We start from the raw sequence: 21,666 nt of genomic DNA on the forward strand, positions 1-21,666 counted from the left end.
TGACTTAAAATATTGTAATGGCCCATGTAAATTCCATATTTTACGATTTTAATCTAATCAGCTGTGAGCTTCATATTAGCAACATATTTTAAGATATAAATTACAAGACAGTTTTTGGCTATATTTTACTGATTTATCGTCTATGATAGACTTTGGACACTTACATAATTTGTTCTGTTCACAGTACTCAGCCTTTTGGCAGCACACAACAGGGAACGTTAGTCATGTTAGTAGTAACTTTTTGTCTTGTTTTCATGAAATTCAATTAGGTTCCTGGTAAATTTTTCTTTGTTAGTAGTTTCAGTTACCAGTATTATTAAAAATTGATTCCAATCATATTTGAAATGTATTATTATCTTATTCCTTATTACACACACATAAAAGATCTTCATTATAGTCAGATGTCCATGGTCAGTTGACTGATATATTTTAGAATAATTTATTTGATTGACTGATTTTCTATTTCTTTAATGTGAGATCCACTTCAGGAAACTTGCAAGTACATCTTCTACATAATTCTTCTATTTTAAGCCTCCCGAGTCTTACAGTTTAGAGGAAATGAAGCACACTGATCAAGATCCTCACATCAGCAAGGCAAGAAAATCCAAGAAAACAATTTCTACCTCATCAGCAAGACCTCCTTCTGTCTGTGGTTCTTTGTCAGTTACCACAGCACTCCCAAAGCAAATGCATGGTAACTCGGCCACTCTGAAGGACAGAGGGGACACTGAAAAGACACTTGAACAGGAATCAAGTAGAACTACTTCAGATGAACACAGTGATGTCAGAAATATTGATCAAGATGGTTCTTCAGTTCCTGGAGGTGTTAAACATTGTTCTGATTCACCCCAGAGAGACTCTCCACTGGTACAATCTCCCAATTCAAGTTCAGTAACCAATTCAACCCCTGGCAAAAATCCAATGATGAACCATATGACAAGTTCTGGTGAATCAGGACAACTCATGTAAGTACAGTAGTCCCCCTTTTATAAGGCCACCCCTATTGCAGCAGAGAAGTGGCCTTATAATGAGGGTGGCCTTTCTAGAGGGGGGTGACAATTGTGAATAGTAAATACATATGAAGAAAGTCACAAGTACATTTAATTCTAAAACATTTAATATTTTCATTTAAAAAAATCACATGCATGTTGTGAAATAAATGTAAAACAAACTGTTTCATCATTTTCAGAATAATGTTATAAATAACCATTGATATAATTTTAAAACTGTCTTTATGATTATGTTACAGATCACATAATCTGTCACTTTGTTGGTAGGAGTCTAAAAAATGAACCAGTCTCGTCACAATTAAAATTATCCTTCTGCAGAATTGTTTCCTTATCTTTAACGATATTGTTTATCTGAGTCTTTCTGACATCAGTTTTCTGCAAGGATCCTTGATTCCCCCCCTCCGATCAGTTGAATTACTTTCATTTTCTCCTCTAAACTGAGAATTTTTCTTTTCCTCAATGACATGTTGATCTTTTTGCAGTAAGTTATTCATGTTGCCAACTACAATACTGATAAAACATTTTTTTTATGCATCTAAACAAATTGCCGTGTGTTTTTAAAGGAAGTGATCTTGTCACGTAATTCATTAGTTGCAGTCTGGTACCCTGTTGTTTTTATACATTTCTTTACACTAAGTGAGAGAAGCCAAAATGGCTTCGATATGTACCATTAACGTCATGCAGATTTGACCTCACAGCCATTACGATTTGTAATTTTGACAATTATTGTCAGTTCTAATTGCCACTAATTATCAAAGTGAACAAGCTCAACATCTTACTAAGGGAAGCCATAAAGGCTATCAAACCATTTTCCTGCTGACTTGGGTATTGTACATCGATACTGCCACTTCTCAGCTGTTATTACTGTTCAATAATTGTAATCTTAAACAATTATCAGAGTGACTAAACCGGACATTTTATGATAACACAGCAGTAAGGTTTTCTCGGTGTATGGAATAAATGTGGCTTCTCGTGAGGTGTAAATGATATACATGTAATATTAACCTCATTGGTACATGTACTTTAGTCAACACTTTTTTTCAGTAACGAAAACCTGACATCGAGAAACAGAAATTGGATTATTTAACACACGCTATGAATAAAATACTGGTTCTGGATACATATTAAAATAAAATGCGGCCGCTTGTGAGGGGTAAATTTTATATTATTGCACTAATATGCTGGCTGCTGGTCGCATTAGCCGGGTGGCCTTTCATGAGGGGTACTTTTGAACACAAACTTGTCGGTGCCAACGGATTCTGGTCATAAGGAGTGGGTGGCCACTGGTCAGGGGGGCTGTTCAAGAGGGGACTACTGTATTCATACAGAAAGAATTTTGGCTGCCTGATGATCTCATTTTTGTAACTTTGCAATTTGTGTATCTGCTAGAGTGAACTGTAGCCGATTCAAAGAATATGAAGCATTTTGGAAATTGGAAATATTTGTTGTTGTAGGGTTTAACACCATTTTTCTGTACACGATAGGCTATACATGGCGGCCAGTATTAATGGTGGAGGAAGAACCCAGCAAAACACCAGAAAGAACCACCAACCCACTAGAAGCTACTGGCAAGCTTTCTCATATATGCACATTGGCTGAATCCAAGACTCAAACCCATGCAGACAGAGGTGAGATGGCAGTGATCCATAATGGAGAGCGCTTTTGGCCACTCGGGGCCTCCTTGGAAATAGTAATCTGTAATCAATCATTATGGTACTAATAAACTTAGTTCACTATTTCTTACTGCAGAGAAGAGAGCTCAGTGGCAGATGAAGCAGCCAGACTGGAGCGAATCAGGAAACAACGACTCAAACAGGAGGAATTCCTGAAAAAATTGAAAGAGAAAGAAGTCTTGCAAGAAAAAGATACAAACTTAGCAGGTACAATCCCATTAATTAAAAATTCCAAATAATCTGAAACAGAATTGGTTATGCTAATATTAGATATTGGCATTTATTTACTTTTTAACTCATTGGGAAATTAGTGATGTTATCTTATAACATTATATTGATATATTGTCCCCAGATGCAGCATAATGACTATCAGCATAAAATACAGTTGTAGAAACAAAATTAAATTTTCTGCAAGTTGTAGTCATGGCATATGGCCAGGCACATGTTGTCAGTGCATTTCATGAGAATGACTCAGTGCTAATTTGATTGATCTGAAATAATGTAAACATATTATTGCAACAATATCATACAACTTCAGCTCATTATATCATCACTACTAAACATATAGCCATTTAATCCTATGCCATGGCTTTGCAGTTCATTCTATATCTTCTGTCATGTTTTGCCCTTCTTCAACATTTGCTTTTATTTTAAAAGCTTCTCAAAAACATTTGACAGGTTTGGTCCAAATCTAATTGAAAGTGTGCTGGAGCCAAGTATAAACAGCATAAATCAGCTCCATCAATATGGCTGATTTTACCAAAATACTTGATATAAAAGAAAGAAATTCTGAAAATTTGATCCAATTTTGATCAAATATGGTTTATATCATCGAGATTTTTGATGGGTTCAGTAATGAGTAAGTTTCATGCAAACTAATGAGATAATCTTACACTTGATTGGTTGTAGATTTTAACACTCTGGAAGTAATATTTCTGGTCTAATTTTGATGAAACTTGGAATATTTGCTTACATCATTAAGATCATGGACTGTTCAGAAATGAGTGAGATCGATGCATATTGATAAGGCAGTCTTGTATCTGACTGACAAGGTGTCTTACGTCTCTTGAAGCCATTTTGTTTTATCTATTGGACCTATTACGATCAAGGTCTTGGATAAACTTGATTTTGATGAAGAAACTATGCATATTATGTCATCATCTTTAGAAAGAGTTTTTTCAGCATATTTCAGTAAAATATGTAAAATCAACATGATGCAAAATTTGGGAGATAATTTTTATAGTGATCTTACGCCACTACATAAGCCTGCTTAGTGAAATGGTCTACTGTTAAATGATGTAATCCAGGTGAGCACTACAAGGCACACTTGTACCTCTTGTTCAGGGATGGTCACAGTGGCATGTTTAATGTACATGGCATAAAGGGCTCTGGTGTGAGAGTCCTTGAATATCTCAAAAAAGATGTCAGTATTCCACCCAATATTACCTCTGTTACTAAAATCACAAATTATTGAAATGCTTTTTGAAATATTTCTTAATAATTTACCCAAATGAGAGAGAGAGAGATAGAAAGAGAGAACTGTTTGGTATCAATAAAAATATTAATACAAGCTCATTTTAATAATTTTTTCTTAAGAAGTACTTACACTGAGTATTTAACAGAGAACATCAGGACATCAAATGTATGCACAGATGATTGTTATTTGCAAACAAATATAGCTTGACAGAAAAAAAATAAACAACATGTTCAGAAATGTTTTTTTAAAAAAGTTTTACCAGTTTTAAAGATTAAATAGTGGGTATTCTGGGATTAGGTATTCCAGTTTTCACAAACTTGAAAATACAGCAGAAAAATAAAGTATACAAGATTACCCATTAGATCAAATGCCTTAACTTTATGAGATCTTCACAGTCCCTAAAAGTGCAGCTTGATTTTGGTAGGTGCTTTAGAAACCTCAATTTGGGGTCCCTCTGTAACAAAAACTATGCAGCATAATTGTGATGTGAAAGGAATGGTAATTTAATTTAGATGTAATTACCATGTAAATTAAAGAGGCAACTTTTTACCAAGATAATTAATATCACTTACCGTCAAGATAATAACAGCTAATAATGATAAAATCAGGTGCAGGCCAAATTTATCTGATCCAATTATCTTCACAGTCCTATATAGAGATCTGATTGAAAACCAATATGAGGTCATGTTGATGACCTTGTGGTTCAAGTCTCAGCTATCAAATTTCTAAAAGTGGCACACATTATTCAGAACATATCGTTTATAATGGTTAATCTCCCTAAACAAATTTGCAAAGCTTTTTCTGATAGGATACTAAAAATAAGTGAACTGGATATTCCAGCGATCACTAAAACATGAACTTTCATCTGTATCTGTCAGATCTCCATTTATGGCTGCAGAGATCTTGGAATTTATATGTAGTCTAATTCATTATGTTGCCTAATTCGACAGATTGCCATATTTGGGGCAAGTCCTTGTTGATGACATGTTTGTTGACTTAACAATGATTGGTTATGTACTTTGAGAGGCCCATCGCCATGTATCAAAACAGCATAAAAATCATATTTCAATTTTAAACAATTCTTTTATTTGATGAAGTCTTTTCAAATAGATAAAGTACTACAAGCAATGCAACATTCTAAAACTCATGTGAAAAAAAAATCACAATATTATCTCTTATACTTTTTGAGATAAAAAAAAATGACATTTCATTACAAAACATATCAGGAATATGCAAAATTTAGCTTTTATGTCATGTTTGTTGCTCTGTTAGATCTTTCCACATTATCCAAAGGCTGTAAATTTCTCTTAGTTTGATCTTGAAATGCAGTAATATATATCTGAGAAAAAAGAACAACTCTGGCAACTTTACTTTTATTTACAAACTGTGTTGAAAATCTGAAAAATGACAATCTTTCAAAACATACAGCATTTTATCATGTTCATGAACCTAAATATTTTACTAATTGTCACACCTTTGTAGGTTGTCTTTAAACACGTCATCTATGCATATAATATTAAATGAAAAACTACTTTTATTATGTACAGCATTGCAAACAAATAGACAAGATGGTCTTAAAAATGCCACATGACATTTTTCTTTCTGTCAAAAATTTTAAGTCCAAGTGTCCATCACCAGAAAATAGAAAGACTCTGTTAATCAAGTTAAACAGTTTCAAAGTGATCTACAGGTGGCCTAAATAATCAAACACCAAATACATGTTTCAAAAATATCTACATTTCGTATATAATTAACTGAAAAATGAATTTCAGTTTTCTCAGACTATTAAGGGGAGATAATCCAAAATAATCTGGACCCAACTTTTCTCAAAACAATATTTTTTTCTTTGAATGATAAAAACCATTATACTTATTTTTCTTAATACAAGCATAAAACAATGCATGTGCCAGTTCACTCGATTCAATTTAGAAAAAGTATAAATAATGACAATGCAGTATTTTGTGAAATACTTTATAATCTTGTATTTTTCAAAAGGTTATAACATCTGATGCTGCCAGTTACAATCTTAAACATATGCATATATATGTATAAAAGCAAACATTATTAATTTGTGTTCCTCTACACAAAAAAAGAAAGACAATTTGCTAGAATAATAAAGATTAAAAATACAACAACGGAAAAGAAAAACTGTCCACATACCAGTCTTGCTCACTGTCTGACACAACATCAAGCTAGAAAGATAAAAGCTCAGTGCCTGAAAAAAGCCTAACACAAAACGTGAGCAATGTATGATAAATTGATATACATGTATAACAATATATGGCCTTACACAATATATGACTCAAAGTTTCAGGAGTTTTCTCATGTCGAATGGCTCCTCATCTGAAAAATTCCATTTACGCTTTTAAACTTTCTCACCCACTTTACATGCAGTGTGATATTTAGATGATTTAGACACAAGATTTTGTGACAATGTCACCTCGTCTGATGAGTTCCACTCATGCTTTGAATCTTTTTTACTAACTGTACATGCACTGTGGTACTTGATTGATTTGAACACAAGAGGTTGTGACATATCTAATGTCTCTTCATCAGTTGAACTCTAGTTGCTTTCACCTGCAGGATTTACACCATTTATATTTGCCAGTGTATCAAGGTCTAGCTTGTAATTCCAAATTATAACTTGCTTCATGCATGAAATTCTTTGGGACCTTGACTAGTAAATCCTTTCAGTCAATCAAGATTTTCAACACAACACAACCTACTGACTGCTCTCCACATTCAAATTTGTTCCAACTGTTGCCATTTGTTCATATTTTTCAAAGCTCTGCAGACTCTACACAAGTGTGTTTTTGCTTTTAAAATTTGCTCCTTTTGTTTTCATTTGTGTTCCACTCTCTTTAGTCAATGTTTTTTAATTTTAGCATCCCTCTCGACCTTTCCTGCCTGAAATCTAAATGTACATTCTTCTTTCTTGGAAACACTATTTTTGAATTTTGAAACGAAATCATAGTATCTTTTACTCTACTGTCACGACGAACATGGAACCTCTTCTGTATTTCTGTGAAATGCTTGTGATGCCTGTTGTACAAAGAATGTAAAGCCTTGCCTTCTATCAAAGAATTTGTAAAATGACAAAGCCACATTGTCATAATATCATACCCACATGTAGATTCTTTCTTGACAGTTAGGTTATAAGCTTCAATTTTTTTGGCAGTATGGATGAGGCAAAGAAATTGTCCTGTTGTAAGATTCTTAAAATAATCCAAAGTTCCAGATGACATAGGTGGATCATGTGTGAGCAGACTTTACAAAGACTGAAATGGCCAGTTTGGAATCGGATGACTAGAGTCTTCAAACCGAATATCACCTTCTAGCAACACTAGTTGTGCATACATATCTGAAAGACAATTTAGCTCAATAATTAGTACCATGTGTCCTAAAGCTGTCTTTATAGACAGGTGCTTCTTTCATACAGACTTTCTGAGCATCTGAAGTATCTCATAAAATCAAAATTCATGGTCTCTGAAGGTATCTGTTCACTTAGAAATATGATCATTAGCGCATGTTATGGTCTCTAAAGGTATGTATTCACTTTGAAATATGGTCTTTAGCACATGTTGTGGTCTCAAGGTATGTATTCACTTTGAAATATGGTCTTTAGCACATGTTGTGGTCTCAAGGTATGTATTCACTTTGAAATATGGTCTTTAGCACATGTTGTGGTCTCTGAAGGTATGTATTCACTTTGAAATATGGTCTTTGGCAGATGATGTGGTCTCGGAAGGTATGTATTCACTTAGAAATATGGTCTTTAGCACGTGTTGTGGTCTCGGAAGGTATGTTTTCACTTAGAAATATGGTCTTTAGCACGTGTTGTGGTCTCACAAGGTACATGTATGTATTCACTTAGAAATATGGTCTTTAGCACATGTTGCAGTCTCGGAAGGTATGTGTTCACTTAGAAATTCAACGAAATTGTGCTAATGATGTCTTCAGGAGGCCATATTAGACAGTAAGCTTCCTTGTTTGAAGGCCATTGAAATGTATAGAAAATTATGATCACCATTACCAAAAATTTAACAACTTAATCATAAAAATACAACTGCTCTGCAGACTTTGACCAACTTTAACAGGAAGCACTGAGGTAAGAGGCCTTCCAATATTGGACAAATGATGTCGATCTTTCATCAAATATGGATGAAACAAAAACTAGAGAAATCATGAAACAGTTTTTTTTCATAACAGATACATGCAATCAACAGCACTGAAACAACTTTCTATAGAAAGCATCCTACTGACTCAGGCCAGCTGCCCGTTGATTTGGTCATTAGGCAGATGCCAGTCATGTGATTCATCTCAGGCTTACTTGGCCAGCTGCCCCTTGATTTGGTCATTAGGCAGATGCCAGTCATGTGATTCATCTCAGGCTTACTTGACCAGCTGCCCCTTGATTTGGTCATTAGGCAGATGCCAGTCATGTGATTCATCTCAGACTTACTTGACCAGCTAACCCTTGATTTGGTCATTAGGCAGATGCCAGTTATGTAATTCATTTCAGGCTTGCCAGCTGCCCCTTGATTTGGTTATTAGGCAGATGCCAGTTATGTGATTCATCTCAGGCTTACTTGACCAGCTGTCCCTTGATTTGGTCATTAGGCAGATGCCAGTCATGTGATTCATCTCAGGCTTACTTGACCAGCTAACCCTTGATTTGGTCATTAGACAGATGCCAGTTATGTGATTCATTTCAGGCTTACTTGGCCAGCTGCCCCTTGATTTGGTTATTAGGCAGATGCCAGTTATGTGATTCATCTCAGGCTTACTTGGCCAGCTGCCCCTTGATTTGGTTATTAGGCAGATGCCAGTTATGTGATTCATCTCAGGCTTACTTGGCCAGTTGCCCCTTGATTTGGTTATTAAGCAGATGCCAGTTATGTGATTCATCTCAGGCTTACTTGGCCAGCTGCCCCTTGATTTGGTTATTAGGCAGATGCCAGTCATGTGATTCATCTCAGGCTTACTTGGCCAGTTGCCCCTTGATTTGGTTATTAAGCAGATGCCAGTTATGTGATTCATCTCAGGCTTACTTGGCCAGCTGCCCCTTGATTTGGTTATTAGGTAGATGCCAGTCATGTGATTCATCTCAGGCTTACTTATGCCTTTTGTTTGTATTATTTTTGAGAGTATATTGCACATTTTAAGATCTAATTCCTCTCATTGCTGCAGATACTTGAATCAGTGTTGTGTTGTTCATAATTATCTTTAGGGTCAGAGAAGTATTTTATATTCATTACAATCTTTCTGTTACTGTTTATGTTTTTTTTAAAGTACCTATCAGAATTTCTACAAGTGCAGCTTACCTCAGCTTGGGTCCCCCAAACCTCACATCAAGTCCTAAGGTTAAACCACCAGATAAATCAAAGGTGAAAGCAGATGACTGTCCTGCAGTTTCTAAAAACACAGATATTATGGCAGAAGATGACTTTGGTAAGTTTGTATCTTTGCACATGCTATTCAGAGATATAAAAAAAATTGTAATTACTATCCGGCAGCAAAGATTAGTGTTTCAAGAATGATTTTACATCCCGAATGCATTAGAGACAACCACAAATGGGTAGTCACAAACTTGTGATTGTGTTCACAACATTTTATGTAAGGTTGACATCATCTTCAGACAGGTGAATTACTAGAAACGTTCAGTGAGACTGATGGTAAAAGTTATCAATACCTTCTCCAAGCATCGTAATCTGTTTCACATGGAATTTAAAATATTCAGGTTTTCTGCATGGGAATTCAAAAGACACATCAAAGACAACTTTCATATGTAAGGGTCTTGTGAACACTGGAATGGAAGACAATTTTGTCCTGTTACTTTTTGAGGAGCTTGTAACAGGTATGGAAAAGGTGTGTGATAAGTAGTATTTATTTGTAACAGAGGGTGAATCAGGTATTGTTTTTCTAGCTCAACAGCTTTAATATCATGTGTTATGGTATTTGTAAATCATGTATCTCAAAGTTGTTTGTAAATGTGATATATGGCTCTGCATAACCCTTTGTCCATATGCTTAAAAATATTTGTATGCACAGATGACCTGTCCCAATGGAGTCAATACCTGGAAGTGGAGAATATTGACCCAGATAGTGTGTGCAGTATGTCCAACAATAATAATAACAATAACACTGCCACCAGTGGAAGCAACAGCATGGGGCTGAACAGGAGCAGGACATTTTATAGTAGTATCAACAGCCCCAGGAAACCAGCACAGGGACACAGCAGGAGCCAGGACCACTCAAGCAGTAGGAACAACAGTCCCAGAAAACAAGCACAGGGACACATCAGGAGCCAGGACCACTCAGGCAGTAGGAACAACAGTCCTAGGAAACAAGCACAGGGACACATCAGGAGCCAGGACCACTCAGGCAGTAGTATGAACAACCTCCTTCAGGTGACAAAGTCAGCACACAGGCAGTATAGGAGTCACAAACCTGTAGTTGGGAATTCTGGACATGCACGGAATGCAACAGAACTAAATTCATTAGGTATATGTCACATTAACCATTATATCTCAGTATTCTCATCTGCACAATAATAGTACAGTCCAATCCCACTATAACGCGCACCGCGATAATGCAAATTCGGATATAACACAGTTGTGGCATGGCTCCTGAAATTTCATTTATTCATTCCCACATGAAAAAAAATTTCTTCAAGGTACGTGAAATAGTGTATAAAAAATGTATTATCATTTTGGGAAAGAGATCGTGTATGAATTTGAATATAAGACGATTGTGGTGTGGTTCCTGAAATTTTAAATACATGTACATGTATTTTCTTGTACCAGGAAAAATATCTTATTATTATTTTAAAATATGAGAAATAGTGTGTAAAATGTTTATTATCATTTGGGGAAACAGTTCGCATATGAATTCAAATATAATACAATCGTGGCATGGCTTCTGAAATTTTACAATTTCACAAGGTTCTTGAAGTGTTTTGCCAAAATAAACATTATCGGAAATATTACTTGTTACTGATCCATGAGTAAAGCCAGTAATTCGTCTTTGTGATTGTCTTCAATTAATTCTGTATACAATTGTCACTCAAACAATAGCTGACATGTGTTTCTTCTTTAACTGCATACACAACCAAGCAGCAGATATTGTGGTGGTTGATAAAAGATTCTCACAATTTAATAACATCAAAAAGCAAAAGCCGCCAATATGTTTGCTGGGCTTGGTGGTGTTGTTAGACACAGTCAATTGACCAGTAAATAATGTCCACTTTATTAGCTGGAAATTAAAAGGGTATGAAATTGTACATGTGTTCAGCTTAAAAATCTTTATAAAAGTATTTTTCACATTTATTTCAATATTCACAAAATAGGAAGTAAAAGTTATATGCATGCTGAAAGCATGCGTTGTTTGTTAATTATTCTCACTATAGTCGTTCAAATGAATAGGTGTACAAGGGTTAATTGTTGGGAATTTACAATGGATAAAGGTACACGGAAACTCATATGATAAAATTTTAGCAGTACGAAATGTGTACAGACCCTGGAACGTAATGAACTGTACATGTGCGTCATCTTTCTTAACCTAATTATGCTGTTAATTTTCCCATTGAATCCAGACACATTGATCTGTGACAAAATTACTTAATATGTATGCAATTTTTGCAATGGAATTACATGGATTAACTGCATGCCATAATGGTACGATATCAGACAGTAAGTAAATGGTGTTAATACTCTGTTCATGCTATATATTAGACGCTGAACTCAGACACAATGATCTTTGACAAAATTATTGAATCTTTTAAATCTGTGTGTAATTTTTCAATGGAATTACATACATTATGGATGAATTGCATGCCAAGATGGCACAATAGTCAATGGTGTTGATACCCTATTCATGATATACATTAGACATGAATAAACGTATATGTGCCAATGCATTGTTCTCTGAAAAAGTAAAATAATGTAAAATAAATCCTGCATAAGCGCAACCCCACTATTAACATGATCCAATTTTTTTGGACCCCAATTATCGGGATTCCACTGTATCATTAGGATACCAGAAGGATGGAATTAATAATGGCTCAAAAGAAAGACAGAATCTTTCTCATCAATGATCAAAGAGAATGAGAGAGACAGACAGAGAGCAACTGTGATTATATGAGTATACGTTTAAAATAAACTTCAAATGTATTGTCAGCCATCTGAACAAAAGTCATTATGATTAGTAGTAAATTTTAGTATTGAAGTCTGGTGTGCCGTGCTGTCTCATGTTGTCTTGGTATGCCATGCTGTCTCGTGTTGTCTTTGTATGCCATACTGTCTCATATTTTGGTATGCTATGTTGTCTTGTTATGCTATGCTGTCTCATGGTTTGGTATGCCATGCTGTCTCATGTTTTCTTGGTATGCCATGCTGTTTCTTGCTGTCTTGGTATGCCATGCTGTCTCGTGTTGTCTTGGTATGACTTGCTGTCTTAGTATGACATGCTATCTCTTGCTGTCTTGGTATGTCATGCTGTCTCATGTTGTCTTAGTATGACTTGCTGTCTTGGAATGACATACTGTCTTTTGCTGTCTTGGTATGACATGCCATCTTTTTCTGTCTTGATATGCCATGCTGTCTCATGTTGTCTTGGTATGAATTGCTGTCTTGATATGCCATGCTGTCTCATGTTGTCTTGGTATGACATGCTGTCTCTTCCTGTCTTGGTATGCCATGCCATCTTTTTTGCAGTCTTGGTATGCCATGCTATCTCATGTTCTCTTTGTATGACATGCTGTCTCTTGCTATCTTGGCATGACATGCTGTCTCTTGCTGTCTTGGTATCCCACACCATCTTTTGCTGTCTTGGTATGACATGTTGTCTTGGTATGATGTGCTGTCTCTTGCTGTCTTGGTATGACACTCCATGTTTTGCAGTCTTGGTATGCCATGCTGTCTCATGATGTCTTGGTATGACATGCTGTCTCTTACTGTCTTGGTATGCCACTCCATCTTTTGCAGTCTTAATATGCCATACTGTCTCATGATGTCTTCGTATGACATGCTGTCTCTTGCTGTCTTGGTATGCCACTCCATCTTTTGCAGTCTTGGTATGCCATGCTGTCTCATGATGTCTTCGTATGACATGCTGTCTCTTGCTGTCTTGGTATGCCACTCCATCTTTTGCAGTCTTGGTATGCCATGCTGTCTCATGATGTCTTGGTATGACATGCTATCTTGGTATCCCACACCATCTTTTGCTGTCTTGGTATGCCATGCTGTCTCATGATGTCTTGGTATGATATGCTGTCTCTTGCTGTCTTGGTATGCCACTCCATCTTTTGCAGTCTTGGTATGCCATGCTGTCTCATGATGTCTTGGTATGACATGCTGTCTTGGTATCCCACACCATCTTTTGCTGTCTTGGTATGACATGCTGTCTCATGATGTCTTGGTATGACATGCTGTCTCTTGCTGTCTTGGTATACCATGCTGTTTCATCCAAATAATGCGTGATATCAACATAATCTTTAAACTTCTTTTGGTTTTAATGTTACATTTGCATCCCTTTTTAAGCAACATTGTTTGTCAATCATTCCATACCTGCAGCTAAACCTCAGATATTTCAAACCTTTTGTGATATGATCTTAAGTTTTTAAATAGAATGAAAATGTGTCATTTTTTTTTCACAAAATTTAAAGTAGTTTTTTTCTTCTTTCCTATCTCTCTTATCATTCCATGACTGCGCAAGGACAAATATTTAATTCAATGGCCAATGCTGTGTGTGGAATAATAAAGTTATTTTACATTTGCTGCTAAATTACTTGTTTTGTAAATCAGTGGATATTATATAGTGAGAACTGAGTTGGTATGCTGTGATCAAAGCTTTAGTTTGTTGTTTTTTGTAACAGCAATGAAAGTAGGTTATATAGTGCCAAGACAAATTGGAGTAAAATACTATGTCCAAGAACACACCATGGTAGCTGACCCAGGCTGACTGACCCTCTGGCAGGATTTGAACTGCATACTTTCATTCATGAGTCTGGCATATAAAACACTAATCCGCTGTGACTCTTGCCTTCACTAGTCACCTCTTCTAACATGCAGGAGTGTGCATCTGCATGGGTGAAAGTCTTCCATCTTATGAAGGAAACTCTGTCATCAGAATGTCCCCACAGGTCAATCTTCCAAACCATGCAAATCCATTGGAGGTGAGGGGGTAGGGGCTTAAAGTGTTTGAAAAGGTTTTAGTTGAAAAAAATTCAATGCTTAGGAATACTAAATTTTAAACTTATGATTTACAGATGAGAGAGCAAAATGGAAGTTTTCATGTGATAATTTGCAGACAATAGCTGCATTTATTTTTTCTCCAATTCAGTACAGTTACAGATGTATAAATGGCTAAAAGAACAGCAAACTCATTTTTCAACAAGTTGAAGCTTCAAAGCATAACCATCTAATTCAGCAGCTTTATGCAATGTATTGTTATGTCTGCATGTTACATTCAATATTGGTTCTAGTATGTGTATGTATATATGTATGTGTATATATATATATATATATATATATATATATATATATATATATATATATATATATATATATATATATATATATATATATATTTTCTTCAAAATTTACAATGAGAAATTTATGTATTAATGGTTCAATGGATGTACACATCATATTAAAGAATCAGAATTTTAGATTGTCCGGTTACAATTTTCATGAAAAATATCATGCCAAAATTATTCTTCTTCTGGCAGGCTTTGCCTAGGCAGCCCTCTTTGCCCCTGGCCTACTTTTCATTATTGAGGTTTCATCCAACTTTCACCCATGCTTCTGACCTATCCTCCATCCCCAAACCCATATTGGACTTCTCATGAGTTTTCCCATATTAATAATCACATGAGACTGGACATTGCTTCTTGCAGTTTTTATAACATCATGCAAACAGAAGAAAGTTATTGTTATCTCTCAAGTAATTCAGTATTTTCGACATTTTAACAAACTGCACCAGTAGAACATTATTCTGTAACAAGTAGGTTATATTTGTATACCCCCCACAGAAGGTGCAGTGTATTATGGTTTATCTCTCCATCCATCTATACACCTGTCTGTTGCTCAATTTTCATTCTTCAGAATAACTCAGGTTGTCAACCATCTACAGTTGCCAGACTTTGTGGATGGCCAGCACTTGATGAATACTATCAATTTCCGAGTCAATAGCTTAAAGTTAAAGGTCACTGTAAGTGAAAGAAGAAAAATTGTTTCTGCACAACAACTAGAGTTCACCATCTACAATTATAATGGGTCTCATACGCAAATCTCCAAGAGGGCCAGATGAGGACTAGTACATAGGACCATCACTGAAATCTTTTCATACAGCAAAAGTGGTCCATATAAAAGGTAGCCAGTTGAAACGTTGGAAACAAGAAGTAAATGACATAACAATCAATTTTTTTATCAAAACTGGCTGGCTGTGAAGCAACAGTTTACACTATTAATTATTTTAGAAATTCGCTGTGCCATTGTGAACTGCAAGAAATAACTTCTTGGACCAGGCTCTGTGTTTGAGACCCCTGATCTACAGTTACTAAACTATGTGAATGGTTCATACTTTGGGTAAGGAAGATCCCCGTTAATTTTGGGGTCAAATGTCAAAGTCACTATGACTGAAAGAATAAAAATGGTTTCCACACAATAACTTAAGTTATACATTACATATCTGGACCATACTTTGTGGATTGCTTGCACTTGGGGTATGGAAGAAACCTGTCAGTTTTGGAGACAGAAGATCAAAGGTCAAGGTTACTCTGACTGAAAGATGAAAAATGGTTTCTGCACAGTACCATTGTTGTAAAATGATTGGACTATTTTGACTTTTGGTATATTTATTATTACCTACAAATTTTGTGCTTGTCCCATTTTTGTCAGAAGTAACTAAAGTCAGCATTTTGCTTTTCCTCTGTCATAAACTAAACCATGTTCTATTTTTTGACTGGAATTGCTTATATTATCACTAGCATCAACAGTTGTTCACTTTCCTGAAAGAGAAAGATTATGTTACTTTCTTGTAAAAAAATGTCTTTATACGAACAAAAATAACAGCAATAATGATTTTCATACATATTACTTTAATTAATATTCAGTTACTTACTATTCCACATTTCAAACTGTATTTTACCATAATTGCAACAAATTGGATTATTGCATGATTTGTTTAGAAATTGATGTATTTTGCACCAGAGAAATACCATTATTTAGTGTACTGGAAAAACAACTCCATTCTGGAATTATGTTTCTTGTCTTGGTCTTATTTGCTTTTAGCCTTCACCCATATCAAACTGTTTTTCTTTATTATTCTCCTCCTTCCTTGAGAAATTTTTCTTTCAGAATTACTAAATATGTGTACCTTAAGAGTAAATTGTGCTATTGTACAAGTCTGTTTGTGATAAAAATGTATTCCACTGTATATTGTCATGACATCAAAAACATGCTGCATTGGTGCCATACTGCTGAATTTAAGAGTCATTTTCAAATAATTTTCAATGCTGAAGTACAGCTAGTACTGACATCCAGATATCTAATTGTTCAGCTCAAAAAAAGGGAGGCAAATCCTCTGATTTCTCCATCTTTATTCCAGTTATTGTACCTTACTTATGTACAACAAACCATAAAGGCCTCCATGACAAAACTTTCTTTGTGATTTTGCTTGTTCATTTAGTTTTTCTTTATATCTTGAATCAAGACCAATATTGAGTTCAAACAACAGAGCATACAATTTATACATCTATAATTTGGTCATGACCAACTCTAACGTGACCTATTCTAGCAATGTTTGTTGAAATGAATGGTAATACAAATTTATTTGTTCACATTATTGTAATGTCTATAATTGTACTTTTTTTTAGAAATCACGGGTAATGAAGTGCCTGGAAAGAGAAGACGGACAGAAATTTAGAAAGTTGGATTGTTCCTAGAATACCATCATTACAGTCCGGCAGACCTCAAGCATCTAGCCTTTGTGTAGTCTGCTGTGTTTTTATTTAAAATGGTTGGAAAAGAACAAGTCAGTTCAGACAACATATGGGTTTCTGCTTGTTTATGGAATGTGCAGATTCAGACATCAAGTGCCAGTGGAAAGAAATCAAGACAAGTGTTGCAGAAAATGTATTGTAGACTGTCATGATATTCCTTGCCTGTATAAAGGATTTCAGTTAGGAGGAAAAAATTGTTACAAACGTTTCTTCTAAACTGTTTTATCAGGTGATCAAGAAAGGAGGTGGATGTTTATATATATGGGATGGTTGTCATCCATGTGCACCATGTTCTGTTGGAGATGTTGAGGTGATTTGGGAAAACAGAAAAAAAAACAAATGTACTAAGGACGAACATGGCAATCTTTGATCTATTGACCAGCTTATAACAGGAAGCAGATCAAATTGTAAGATGGAAGAGACACCACTGTCTTTGAAATACTATTTGACATTTTGGTTCACACAGAATAGACAGTAATATTTCAATTATTATTGTAATAATAATAATGATAATGATGATTATAATATGTGGTGGTAATTAAAACCTGGTATAGAATACAGGTTCAGGCACAACACAGAAGTGCTATATTTTCTAACAGAATTATTTATATCATAGACACTGCAATGCTCAAAGAAACCTTTTCAGACACAGGTCAAGGGCAAGTGGCTCAAAAGGTAACTTGTGCTGACTCACAATTCACTTGCCCGAAATATCCATATTTGTTTACTATTATCCTGAAACAATGTTGACACTGCTGTACTTTAAATACAAAATAATAAAAATACTTTTGCTAATATTTTGTTTGTGTTTGCCTCCTAAAATAGTGTGCTTCAGAAAAATATTTGTGACCTCTATTAAACTTTTGATTTTATTTGATTTTATTAAAAGCAAATTTTCTCCATGTTCAGATGTAAACCAATACTCAGTATGAAAATTATCTATGCTTCGCTGTGTTTTCAAACAACAGCTCTTTATTCACTCCAATTTTGATTCCATTTCACTTAAAGCAATGTTCACCTGCCGTAAGTTCCTGATGTTATTTAGTATTCATTTGATTAGCATTCTCCTTAATTATTGGGTCAGTAGAGTTTGTGTTCTTAAGCACGTAAAGTGTGAACTCATTAAACAGTTTCTCTTTAGTACCTGACCATTCAATTTTCAGGTGGGTTGAGGGGTTAGGTTGGGGTTTTGTTCTTTCCAGCCCCCAAATAGCTTTAAAAACTCTTGCTTTGATTTTATAGCAACAAAAAAATAATTTAGTCTATTATATCAGTTGGGGACAAAATTTTATTGCAATAAAAAAAAAATTATCTTGCTTGAAAAGAAAATTTCCCCTCCTTCCATTAAATGGTCTCATCCTTATACCTTCATTCACATTATGCTGTGGAAGGAATCACAACTAAAATGATCCCCATCGCTCAGTTACTACATATTCATTGTGAAATTCGTAATAATTGGTGCACATGCCTCTGCTCGTGTGATCTCTGACTGTGTGTTCATAACTGTGCCTTCAGGTTATTGTATAAAGTCTGTGTATTTCATCATTTTCTGTAGGGAAGAGTATTTTGTGCCTTGGACTAGTATTGTTTCTGATTGCTGCAAATCTCCACATTCTGAAGCAAAATTGAAGACACATGAAATCATTGAGCCCTTGGTCTATTATATAAGTAAAAATAATAGAGTCAAGTTTTTGTAATTTGTTCATGTCATAGTACAGTATGTGTGTCACAATTACAAAAAACAATCCATATATCAATACAATTAGTAGCTATCAACCTCTGAACTAAATGGGTTAGAATACAGTGTAATTATCTTTTTTACTTTAGGGTGAAAAACATTGTTTTTAATGCTTTTACAGGTCACTAATTCCTTCCCATAATTTTTAACTAGTGATGCATTACCCTGCAAGTAATGGACAGCACATTATTCATAATGGACAAGTGACCACTAATTATAGGTAACCAGTTAAATTCCAAAAAACAGAAATAGTACTGTTTTCCGTTTATAGGTAACTTACTGCAATTTGTACACAGCATTTGTAACATTCGATACAATTAAGCAGACAGTCTTCATAAGGTGGAGGGACTTATAACTGGAGCCCCAGCACAGGACTGAACATTTATAATTTTCCAGATTCTTTCTAAAAATTGAAAATTTTCACAATAGATTTTGTCAGTGAAGTCAAGCTTGCTTTAAGGCAAATTAAATAACACTTTTCTTGTTCTAGCTCAACAGATGGCTCACTTACAATGTGTTGGAGGAACCCAGTCTAGATTTAGCAGGGCATCAAGCTAACTGGTTATTTGAACTCAGCATTTTATTCAGTTACATCTTTGACAGTATAAAAAAATCTTCCAGTATAATACAGTACACATCACATAATTTTTCACCACTCCATGCATTGCGGTGGGGGATGGGATTAATGAAAAACCCTTTCATGCTGTACCAGCATATACTCATGGAGCCATGCTGTACCAACATATACTCATGGAGCCATGCTGTACCAACATATACTCATGGAGCCATGCTGTACCAATATACTCATGGAGCCATGCTGTACCAACATATACTCATGGAGCCATGCTGTTCCAACATATACTCATGGAGCCATGCTGTACCAACATATACTCATGGAGCCATGCTGTTCCAACATATACTCATGGAGCCATGCTGTACCAACATATACTCATGAAGCCATGCTGTACCAACATATACTCCTAGACATGCAGTACTTGATCACTACCGCTTCACTGCCATCTGGAGGGTGTTCCGAGATAAGGGGCAATAATCATATTGCTGCTGCACTAGAATGACAGAAATCTTTAAACAGCTTCTCCCAAAGATTAGGAAGAAAATATAAATCAAACAAAATATTTCATGAAACAACCATCAACATTGAAATTCTATTTTTAAGATTGTATTATTACTGAAATATTGATGCCATGATTTCATTGCAAGTAATTTTGAAATTTCTGCTCATCCTTGAGCGAACCACAGTTTAGTTCAGGAATTTTAGTTAACATCAAACTTTGGAACTTGGTTTTCCATAATGAACCATATCTATCAAACAAAAGCTTTGAATTAAATTGGTCCTCCTTTTGCTTGGTTGCCTCGACATCTTTGATCACAATTTAATGTAGGTAGCTGTGATGGTAGATTGACATTTTTCACTTTTGAAATACAAGGGGGTATATTGCATTTACAATGATATACTGAAACTGAATTAAAATAGACAACTAAAACATACATTTTAGCTGACAAAATTTATTTCATTGCTATTAATTTCTTCAAATGTTGTCACTGGTAGGCAGTATTGACATTTTTACTGATCAAAATGTCATGAAATATTGTTGTTTACATTATAATGATAAAGCTATTTTATAAAGAAAATGTTGTTGGGTTTAACGCCATTTTTCAGCACATGATAGGCTACGCATGGCGGCCAGTATTAATGGTGGAAGAAGAACCCGGGAAGAACCACCGACCCACAAGAAGCTACTGGCAAACTTTCTCACATACCCACATTGGCCGAATCCTGGACTCTAACCCACGCAGACAGAGGTGAGATGGCAGTGATCCGTAATGGAGAGCGCTTTAGACCATTAGGCCACTCGAGGCCCCCACAAAATATTGTACTTCTTATTATAAGTTGAGAATTACATGATGTTGATTCAAGTTTCAGGACACTAACCACCTTTATCAACAATAAAATGAGCAAGATATCAGGGTTTCATTTAACAATGTTTTATCACGATTTTCTTCACATTCAACAATAAAGGGCCAATTTTGGGGCATTTTCTAAAAAAAAGTGGGATTCACAACTGCCCTCATTTTATAAGCAGGTTTGCAAGTTAACTGAGCGCAAGATACTGAGGAAGTTTTATAGAGTGGTCCATAATTTGTTTGATGCGATGCAGTGAGATTCTGAATGCACTGAATCATTTGATTTTGGTGTCTTATGGCACAACACTAAAATAATTCCCAAGTTATTTACATATCATTCTAAAGCCAAATTTTAATGCTGACAGTGCATATTCCTGCACATTAGGTATAATCTTCTGAACAGGTGTTTTATTTCTAAGGCAAATAACATACAATCTCTATCTCTCTCTCTCTCTCTCTCTCTCTCATGGAATGAAAATGAAACATGATAATCATGCTGGGTTTGTACTGTTTGCAGTTGGATCCATATGGTAGCTTACAAAGTTTCAATCAAAATCTTCCAAAGGGTATGGAAGAGGAGTAAATGACAAGTAAATTCCTATAATAATACCCTTTTCAGCCCAATTTTTCAATATATTAGCCAAAGGATAAAATCAACACCTTACTATGCATTTTCATTAAGCATATATCTAGCCTACATTGTGTGTGTGGTTTGGATTTTTAACGTAGCTTTTAAAAAAATTCAGTCATATCACTACCATCTCTGCAGTATGGCAGTTCATAGTGACATTCTAGCACTGGGGCATCATGCCACAGACATGTAGTATGATGTCCCACCC

The 21,666-nt window shown here is 35.3% G+C and overlaps 1 protein-coding gene across 3 annotated transcripts in view; it reads left to right on the forward strand.

The window, feature by feature from the left end:
• LOC149788581 (uncharacterized) overlaps positions 1–17,958 on the forward strand; it is a 50,422-nt gene extending 32,464 nt beyond the window's left edge. The window contains exons 7-11 of one of the 3 annotated variants that reach the window (XM_089974632.1): positions 532–965; positions 2,760–2,890; positions 9,453–9,611; positions 10,212–10,664; positions 17,038–17,958. In XM_089974632.1, the coding sequence (XP_089830758.1) occupies positions 532–965; positions 2,760–2,890; positions 9,453–9,611; positions 10,212–10,664; positions 17,038–17,087 (1,227 nt within the window). In that variant the 3' untranslated portion in view covers positions 17,088–17,958. The remainder of the gene's footprint in view (positions 1–531; positions 966–2,759; positions 2,891–9,452; positions 9,612–10,211; positions 10,665–17,037) is intronic. The other 2 variants (XM_089974634.1, XM_089974633.1) reach the window with 2 other exon arrangements.
• Positions 17,959–21,666: the final 3,708 nt, after the last annotated feature.

This window comes from Sinohyriopsis cumingii, chromosome 11 (genome assembly GCF_028554795.1).
Source record: "Sinohyriopsis cumingii isolate HCF-2022 chromosome 11, ASM2855479v2, whole genome shotgun sequence".
Lineage (NCBI taxonomy): Eukaryota > Metazoa > Mollusca > Bivalvia > Unionida > Unionidae > Sinohyriopsis > Sinohyriopsis cumingii.